The sequence below is a fragment of the Sparus aurata genome, chromosome 9, assembly GCF_900880675.1.
Source record: "Sparus aurata chromosome 9, fSpaAur1.1, whole genome shotgun sequence".
In the NCBI taxonomy this organism is placed as follows: Eukaryota; Metazoa; Chordata; class Actinopteri; order Spariformes; family Sparidae; genus Sparus; species Sparus aurata.
Genome location: NC_044195.1, coordinates 26,948,942 through 26,958,713, shown reverse-complemented (window position 1 = coordinate 26,958,713; position 9,772 = coordinate 26,948,942). Strand labels below are relative to the sequence as shown.

Here is a 9,772-nt window from a genome sequence, read left to right as displayed (position 1 = left end):
AAGCATAGGGCCACAGATCAGGCTGCACACCGATAATGTCTTCTGTTGCACTAGACGATGACTCTAAAAATAGCCATGATCATGTCCTAAGGGTTCAGTCTGGGCTTGGAGACTACACATTTTTAACAGAAAGCCTGGGTTACCAATTGAAGGTGTGGATTTTGCAACAGCCATGCGGGATCGAGTTTATTTAGGGCCAGAGCCATAGAGAGCCAAAAGGAAACCGAACTCTTCCAGGTTCTGTTCCAAGAGTAAGAAAACCAACTACTAACAACTTCTAACTGAAAAGATAGTTTTGGGATTCCCTCCGTTATGTGGCTCCCTTCATAGGATGATTACTTATGTGCACACATCCCCACACTTGTGTTTTTTCATGGGATTTTGTAGTTTCTTCTGTGTTCACAAAGTCATTATTGTCTAACGTTGTTAGCAACCGCTGTAGCGGATGACGTTATCTTCTGAAACGCTGAATGAGAAATTGCATTGGGTTACAAAACTAGTGGAAAACAGGCTGACGTCATGACTTGAGACAAAAAGTCAGCATACCTCAAACTGTGCTCACTCTTTTTATTGCATTTGTCTTTAGTGAGTCTGCTGGCTCTCTGGAGAGCGCTGCCCTTCAGTAGGCATCAGAAAGAGCAACACAGCCAGTCTTCAAGGACCACTCCAGGTGCTACTCTACGTGTAACTAATGCAGGAAGTTGGAGATTTGATGTTTTTGACAGTGGCCTTTATTTTTTTGACTGTTTGACAACTTTGTTTCATTCCTTTTATGAGTAAAAGATCAGTTGATAAATGTGGAATCTGCAATGGTAACTCTGTAAGGAAACTGTTGTTGTGCTTAAACTAAATAACCTTGGTACAATCAAAAATAATAATTATTCTGAATATGTGTGTTCCCGTAGGAAGGAATGTTCTGACCTCTGAAGTAATACTACCATAAACATACAGGCCCAGCGCACCTGAGGCACCTGAGGGATTCATCATCATGAGTGTGTTGATGTCAGCTGACAAAATAAAACATAAAACCGTTCTTTTACCAAATACACTGCTTTCATGTATTTTTATTATTCATCACATCGAAGCCCCTACTGTACGGCCACATTATGGTCTTTCTTTATTGTCTTACAAATATTAAGTTATCCACAAAAATAAAATAACTTAGATAATAACCATATTAAAACATAAAAATACATACATACATTACATTTATGACATGAAAAAAAAAATGCATATTGCTGATATCTCCCAGAGTTTTTCCTGGACACACTTCTGTATGTGCAAACTACTTATCAGAATCAAAATAATCTGTAACACTGGAAACATAATCCCAGATTCTTTCTCTTTTTTTTTTCTTTTCCTCTTCCTCTCAACACAGAAACACATTTGCTTGAAATAAATTACGCCGTCTGATAAGGAGCCTCACTCATACAAGTTTTCTCGAGACCAAATACAATCTTCAAAATGTGCATAGGCGGAAATCCATATCAACTTTGCTATTTATATATACTTTGACATCAGATTATCCCTATTTGCACACGTCGAAGAGGTGTGAAGAAGGTGAGTGTAGATATATCACAAGAAGCTTACAGTGTTGCACACGGTACAATGCATCACAAGACAGGAGGACTGATGAACACTCGAAATGTTTTATAGTGCGGGGAACTGAAAGCTGGCACTTTAAATGTATCACTTGTTTGAGTGCAGCATTATTCAGTTTTATTTACAATCCTGTTCAGATCATGCTGAAGATGCAAACTTGTTAATTTAAGGTCAACTGTGCACAGTACTCTGGCAGTCCTCTTACATTACGTACCACAGACAACAAGTGGGACATTTTGGACAAACATCAGGACAATGGATCTGTACTTGTGTTTGAGGGGAGGCTGTAGTGTATTATTTCAGGTGTACAAGCTCTGGTCACAATGGTTTTCAAACAGCAATTTTCACATGGATTTCACAGAGTTAACCTTATGGTGTACAGGGCAGAGTGCTTGTTGTGACTCTACTGGAAGCTGTGTGAACTCAGTGTCAACACTCTGATTCTTCTTTGCTGTGACGTCCTCCTTTGCAGTGACCATTATTTAATAAACATTTGCCCCTTTTAATGCAGTCTTCCGAATTAAGTAGTCCAGTCCGTAGGGGTGTCACAATTCTCAAGAAAGGCCGCTCACTATCCGCTGAGCGTTTGGTTACCGCTAATGCAAACAAGCATTTCCTACAGCTGCAGCTTCTTCAGCATTTAAGTGGTTGAACACAAATGTGCACAAATGCTAGTCACAGGAAATGCAATGTGTTTTGTGACTTTATTGTCAGGGAGTACTTTTGTTATAGTTTGTGGGAGTAATGAGGGGTAACAAGGGGTTCTTAGATATAGAGCTTCAGCCGAGAGGCTGCACACCTCCAACTTCTCAGTGAGGTAACCAACTTCTTTTCCCAGATTAACATTATCAGGTTCCCTGTTAGCACTGGGTTTAAATCCTAAATATTGGCAAATAATCCTCTGCCATCATCTTGTCAGTCAACTCTCTGTCCTCTGGTTATATTTCAGGTGAAATGTGACTAAAGTAACAATATGTTGTGACTCTGCTGCTGGCCCCACTGCTGCACAGAATAGATGCCTGTGACAGTTTGTAACGTCTGTTGTGCAACTAAGTATTTATTTAAAGGTAGCATTGAAAATGTAAATGAGAGTTGTCAGGGCATAAAACCACTGATGTGTTGCTCTTTACAAATCCAGATGGGAGTTGGGAGAAACAATAGCATGGCCATCAGTGTTGGAAAAAAGAAGTGACTTGAATTGTGACCTTAAACATCGAAAGTCAAATCGTATCGTGGATTTGGAGAATCGTTAAACCCAGACCACTCTGTCTTTATTTTTTCTCTTCTTTTTTTTTTTTTTTTTTTTTTACCAAAATGAGTGAATGTATTGATTGAGGGGTGTCATCACTGTCAGCAGGGTTACACATGATGCATACAACATAGTGATATTGATTGATACAGATGTAATGATTCCCTGATGTACTTGTAGCTGTTACATGATAGTTGCTATAAACATTAAGATGTCTGAACTGCCCTTCAACAAGGCACTAAATCCTTAAGTGCTCCTGGTGTTTTATGCTGTGCCAAATCCTGTGCATTGTGAGTCCTGATGTGTGAAAAGTATCTACTGGTATATGTGTCCCTGTACGCATTAGATAGGAGACATGGCAAATACTGTGTAACATTTAAGCTGTAAGTCATTGTATAGGTTAATGAGGGACTACTGTATAATGTATGATCTGTCTGAAATCAGATCAGATGTCTTCCCCATTTTTTTGAGCCTCATGGGATGCAGACATCAGCTCTTCCACCTAACATATTGCCGGTGCTATGAAGCAACATCATTTTCTTTCTGCATGCAATCTACTGCTTATTCTCAGCTTCCTCTCTGCTCACCTGAATCTCATGCACATCAGTACGTCAGTCAACATACGCTGATGAAACAACAATAATGTGTTGTTTTTCATATCTGGAGCTTTTTCGGACATGTATCTGATTTTATTGCGTTCCTTTGTCTTGAGAGGAAAGCGGTAAACATCCAAGCTCTCTGAGTTGTGGCAGCTTTAGACGTATGCTGCATGTGCACTACCTTTTACCAACATGCACGTCTATCTTTCTGCTGGCTCAACTGCTTCACACTCTGTCCCTGCTCTTCTGGAAAAACAGCAGTCCACCGCAAATAGGTATGGGGCACGTATATTACAGTCATATTCCCCTTTCAACTTAAAAGTCTTGATTTAAAAAGGTCTCTTTGTTTTCTTTATTGTGTCCAGTCTTTTAGTGTGTGTTTCTTCATTTACAGACACTGACCCACTCTGTTATCCTGCACTCTTCGCATACCACGTAGCAGCACCAGTGAAACTTGCAGTTGCAGCGTTCGCTCCGAGTCTGCTGCAGGATGTTGTGGCCTCTCCCGCAGCAAAGACTCTCACAGTTGTCCATGCCAGGGCTGGTCTTGTTGCAGATCCGGCCCTGCGTGCCCGCCGAGTCCGACCCCAGGTCGCGCTCGCAGAAATCCGGCGACTTTTCAAAGTAGACCAGTTCGTTGATGCTTGGCCGCCGCCGATGCGTGTGGTGGTGGTGATTGTGGTGGTTGTTCTGATGATGGTGATGGTGGTGGTGGTTGTGATGGTTGTGGTGGTTGTTGTTGTTGTTGTGGGAGTGGTCGAGCTGTCCAGTGTTTCGGTTGTGGGCCTTGATAAGCGTGGCGATGTGGAAGCGCTCTTTGAGGATGGAGCCCACCACCCGGAACTCCGGGGTGACCTGCCAGCAGGTCTTCAGCTGGCAGCTCCCCGACGTCCCGTGGCACTTGCATTTCCTTCTCATGTGGTCGAGCACCACCTGCGAGAGACACAGATGGAAAGGGACAAAAAGAGAGAGTGGGTTGGAGTGAGGAAGTGAGAGGAGGAGGAGGGGGAGGAGGGTTGAGGGGAGAGAAAATGAGAAGGATTAATGACTTTCATGATGCCTGGTTATATTTGAAGTTCAATATATACAGTTACAGGGTGTTGCAGACTGCACGTCATATTTCATAGTGCGGCTTCATTTCTATTTATTTGGTCTTCTAAGCAAACCACCATTCCACTGTGTGCTGAATGACACATAATGCCCTGAAGGAATATTGGTCCCGCATTTAAAGAGCCAGGTGGTCTGAGCCTGTTGTCAAACACGCTGATATCAAATAACACAGATGGATGCAGGCATTACCAAAACAGTGCAGTCATTATTCATCGTTCGGTATCAGGTAATGACTCCAAGCATGACACACATGTAGCGGCACATTAGGCACCAGAGCACTGCAATATTTACATATTTTCGCTTTAATGGTTTACTGCCGGGCAGGGGAACCACAGGCCAGCGTTCATCTAACTAGGCCCTGATATATGAAAGTACTGCAGTTTTAATCTTATATATGGTCTTTAAAAGTACAATTGGCAGGATAAAAAAACACGAGTAGACTGATAAAAAAGTGATCTCTCTCAATCATCACTCACGACCCAACAGAAGTGTGTGGCAGCTTCTGCATCTGCAGAGAGCCTGTCGTCTGCCTGTGTTTTCTTATTTCTTGTTTTTGCTGTGTTCAGAGCATTTCTGGGCATCAACCTTCGGGAAGTAATGTGAAGCCACCACTCAATAACAGCAACATCAGTGACTCCGTAGCTCACTGACACTCTTGATCTCTTATGGATGTATGAAGACCAGCAGGTCTAGGTGTCCATTTGACCGAGGGTGGGGTGGGGCTACAGACACACACGGGCGGATCAGAGAGCCAAACAGCGGACAGGATAAAGCATGTACTTTTGCTGCATTGACACAAAATCTTGAGGGTTGTTTTGCAAAAGTATGGGCATGGGAGTGTATTATGCCACTAAAATCTAAAAGAACATTCCTGATTATCTATAGTATATCTGTTTGCAACAAGCATAAACACAAAATGTCCCATTAACACTGCAAGACCGACTCACTCAGCAGCACACACACGTGCAGATAAACCCCACATCAAATAAACCTGTCCATCCAGTCATATTTCCTCAAAGCTGCTTGAATGCATGTGTATTTATTTACGTGTGTGTGTGTGTGTGTGTGTGACTGTGAGTGTGCATGTGTTTATCTGTTATCACCTGTTCTAAACTTTAAGATCCAATTACCAACAGGAACACCAGGCCACCCAGAGTACTGACGGATGCTGCTGCTGTTGCCGCCCCTATCGACACGCACACACACATATATACACACATGCTGGACACTGGCACAGTTAAACACATTCCACACATGTGCTAGCAATAATGCTCCACACACACACACACATACACACACACACACACACACACACACACACACACTCAATATGTCTGCGACCCACACACTCTGTGCCTTCAATGCAGAATGAGACAGAAATGGCGAACAAGGTCACCAATCTAAGGATTTAAGTACTAAAGCATGGTGTGCATATGGTGATATCACCTATAAGTAAGTGTCTATGTTTGTATGGATATCTGTGCAGGAATAATGCAGTGACGTCTTGCTTTTTAGAACATGAATCTCTCTCAAATGGATTATTTTTTAAATAAATTAAAAGTCAAGCGTTCTTCATTATTTCACCATGATGCCATCCATTAAAGAAACAGCAGTGGGAACAGAAGGATAGAGATGAGACGGATCTATCATGTATCTATTGAGTGAAAGAATCCAGTTATCCAATTTGGACTGATGCCAAAAATCACATAACTTTTCCTGTTTGATCGCATATTGCTCGGAGGAATCACGAACAAGTTGTTGAATACAATAAAGAATTAGGTCTGCATGCTCCGAGGCTCCATTTCATGTAGCGCAGTGGGTTTCCTAATGGAGCAAACCATGCAGAGAGTCAAAACAAAAAAACATGTTTCCTTTCTCTGGAGCATGAATGAGCAAAGAGGTGGATGAGAAATGGTGATAAATGGAGCTACTTGACTCATCTGTTTGGAATGAACGATTGAAAAAAGAGCAGCGAAAGAAAACCACCACGGGGCCAAAGTTAATAATGATCAGTCACAGTCTAAAAAAAGGAATGAAATCAAATATAAACATCAGGTGACTTTTGCAAAAACTTGCAGAGCGGAGAAGATTGTGATGCATCCATCTAGAGCTGAAGTGTAGTTGCTGTCAAACTTAAAGGACATGAACGTGTGTTCCAAGAGTGACGGTTACAGTATGTAAATATCGGTGTCTTACTATTTGAGTCAAACATATGCCATCTTCGTAAATATGTTTATGCTACTGCCTGTTTATGGTACTATCACTCATCAACTCTGCCAGCAATGAAGAACATTTAAGACAATGAAATGTTAGGAAACACCGATGCTGCCTGCCGCTTCCCTTAATTTTCATGCAGTATTATAACAATTACGCACAAACAATGCTAAATATTTTGAGTCCTCGCGTCACTGCGTGTTTTGCTCATAACGTGTGTATGTATAACCGAAAGTGACAAAGAAATATGCCCTTTTGGTTAGACGTGGTTCCACTGATGTCGGGAGTGTTGAAAACAAAGTTGAAAGAGGCTGATCGGCGGTGAGGAGACGCTAGAGGCTGTAAGACTTTATAGTAAACAACATCATAATAGCTCCAGCGGCACTTGCACTGAGTCCAGATTGCAGTGTTTGGTTCAGTTTTTTAACATCGGGGCAGAGGCAACCCCAGAATCACAAACGTGCTGGCCTTAAACACACAGCAGAGTCTGTAATCATAAAACTCTCCAACCCACTTAAACCTTAAAGAGACAAACTGGCCCAGGAGTCATAATTGCATCCATATTGCTACTGTTTCGAGGGAACGGACGCAGCAGGATTGGGGCTTCAAAGGACAGTATAACAACAAAAACAGTAGGAAAGTGTTATATCTAATGACATTTTGTCATGCAGGGGGAAAAAATAGACACCAAAATTATTTTGAGGGATTTTGAACCATAGCAATATGTCTTGTTTTTTTTTTTTGTTTTTTTATGTGCATCAGAGTAGAGTAGTTTGCATAAGATTTTCCGGAGGCAGGAGCAGCATATGGAGACGATCTTACTAAAACTGTCTTGCCTACAAAACCATTGCTCTACAGTAGTCCAGCATGTCTGGCCTCTGTTGACAAAATGCAGCAAAATGCTACTGACCGGTTCCTCGAACAAGAATGTCCAATCATAGCTTAGCAACGGTACCTCAGCGTAGCAGCCTTTCAACTAACCTTAAAACTGTGAATTAAAATAGACTAGAAGGCGGAGATGACAATTGTAGCTGGCTAACGTACGATTCAGTTGTTTGCAGTTGACCAATGGCGAGGCCGGCGTCAGCTTTAAGATTTAAAGAGGAATGAAAATGAACAGCCTATTCAACATCAGAGGATTAACATGCAAGTTTTATGCCAGGGTGGATTTATCTGGTAAAAACACACGAGGCATGCTACACACCATGCGCTCTGACTGGGCTGCACCTAAAAGGCGTTTGCAGGCACCTTAAACTTCGACAAAAAGAACATAACTCCAGGTGATAAGGCACTTTGTGTGTGTGTGAGTGTGTGTGTCGGGGGGGGGGGGGGGAATGTTAAATATTCTTTTGACGTGTAGTTAAAAGGCAAACCGGTAAAAACCAGACCCATAACAGGTAGGAGAAAAAAGGAAATCTGTCTGCTCTTGCTGCATGTGAAGTGGTCTGTCAGTGTGACATGTGACAAAAGAGCTGCGGTGAAACACTAGTCGAGTACAAGAGCATAACAAATCATGCACAAATGGGGAATTTAATAGGAATGTTTTTAAATTCGGATTTATTTTCCAATACCAGTTCAAATGCTGGAAATTATAGTTGATCCGATAACCATGGATCAAATTAAAGCTTGTTGTCTTTTCTAATGAAGTGTGGATTATAAACTAAGTTTTTAGTCTCACCTGATCTAACATGACAGACTTCCAATAACTTTCCAAAACCTTTTGATTGTTTTTTTCCAGATCCGGATCACGCTAAGATCCAGTGTGATTAATTGATGATCGGATGAAAGGTTTGGGATTTTCTGGCTTCTTCCTGTTTTCTTTTTTTTTAATTTTTTTTTTCTATCTACGCCCGGGGTTACAAAAGACGAGAGACGGAGAAGAAACAAGACAGGAAAATGACGTGTGTCTGTCTCTTTGTCTGTGTTTACGATATCTAACACGACTACCGTGGAAAAAGGGGAAGAAAACTGATGCAGTGATTTATTGTTGCCTTATTGTAGATCTTGTCGTATTAGCCCTGAGGACGCGCAGGGCCAGGCGGAGGAGGGGGGCTGGGTGGAGGAGCCGAAAGGGAGTGTGCAGTGAATGCACAGGTGAGGGGAGGAGAGAGGAAAGGAGGATGACAGGAGGAGGAGGAGATGATCTTTGGATTATCTCTTTTTAGTCCCTACACCCCTCGATACACAAAGGCTGTTTGTGTCTGTGACTGTGTGTGTGTGTGGGTGTCAGTCCAGCCAGTACTCTATCCAGGCTCTGTCATCGTGTCCTGCTGCTATTAGCCACAATCAGCGATCCAATCTAACCTGCCATCAGCTGTGATTGTCTTGGCAATGTGAGCCGGAACATATACAAATATTGTACCTCTCTCACAACTCGAGTCGCTTTGTACGGGCTATAAAAAGCTCGCTCGGAGGGAACATTTTGCGTAACACACCCACTGTCGGCGACGGCGGTGCGTGTTAGCGTGCCGACTCGGCGGAGGCCTGGAGTCTGGGTTTCGTAAGGGTAAAATAGGTTAAACAAGGATGAGAGCTGATGTTTTATGAATGAAACAAGTGACAATGATACAGAACGTCCCATTTTCCAAGTCTCCCAGTTCTTGGATTGTAAGTTGGGTACGCTCTTAGGAGAGTACAGATACTGCTGATTCAACTTCTTCACTCAAGTCAAAGTAAGAAAGTAAAAAGTTTTCCCCTCTGAAGTACATTTCCACCTTCCACCAGTCCTTCCTGTGCAAAGCTTGCTGAACCTCACGTCATCTTTACATAAAGACTATCAAACGTAAAGTTAGAATCAGTAGGATTTGTCACAGCTGTTTGTAAACGCACCAGAAAGATAGGTGATTATTGAGTCTGTTTCCTAAGACACCACATATCAACATTTGGGGATGGTAAAGCCTCCAGAGCAGCATCGAAACTGAGGAAATAAGAAATCCCTGGCAGAGGGCTGCAGGGCCTCTGCAGACACGAGCCACTAATCTGCTTTTTCTCCCAATTG

The 9,772-nt window shown here is 42.3% G+C and overlaps 1 protein-coding gene across 1 annotated transcript in view; it reads right to left on the bottom strand.

The window, feature by feature from the left end:
* Positions 1-1,079: 1,079 nt before the first annotated feature.
* The window catches only part of wnt10a (wingless-type MMTV integration site family, member 10a), a 28,874-nt gene continuing 20,181 nt past the window's right edge, over positions 1,080-9,772 (bottom strand). Inside the window, 3 exon segments of the mRNA XM_030427465.1 lie at positions 1,080-4,113; positions 4,115-4,163; positions 4,208-4,383. Coding sequence (XP_030283325.1) covers positions 3,835-4,113; positions 4,115-4,163; positions 4,208-4,383 — 504 coding nt within the window. The 3' untranslated portion in view covers positions 1,080-3,834.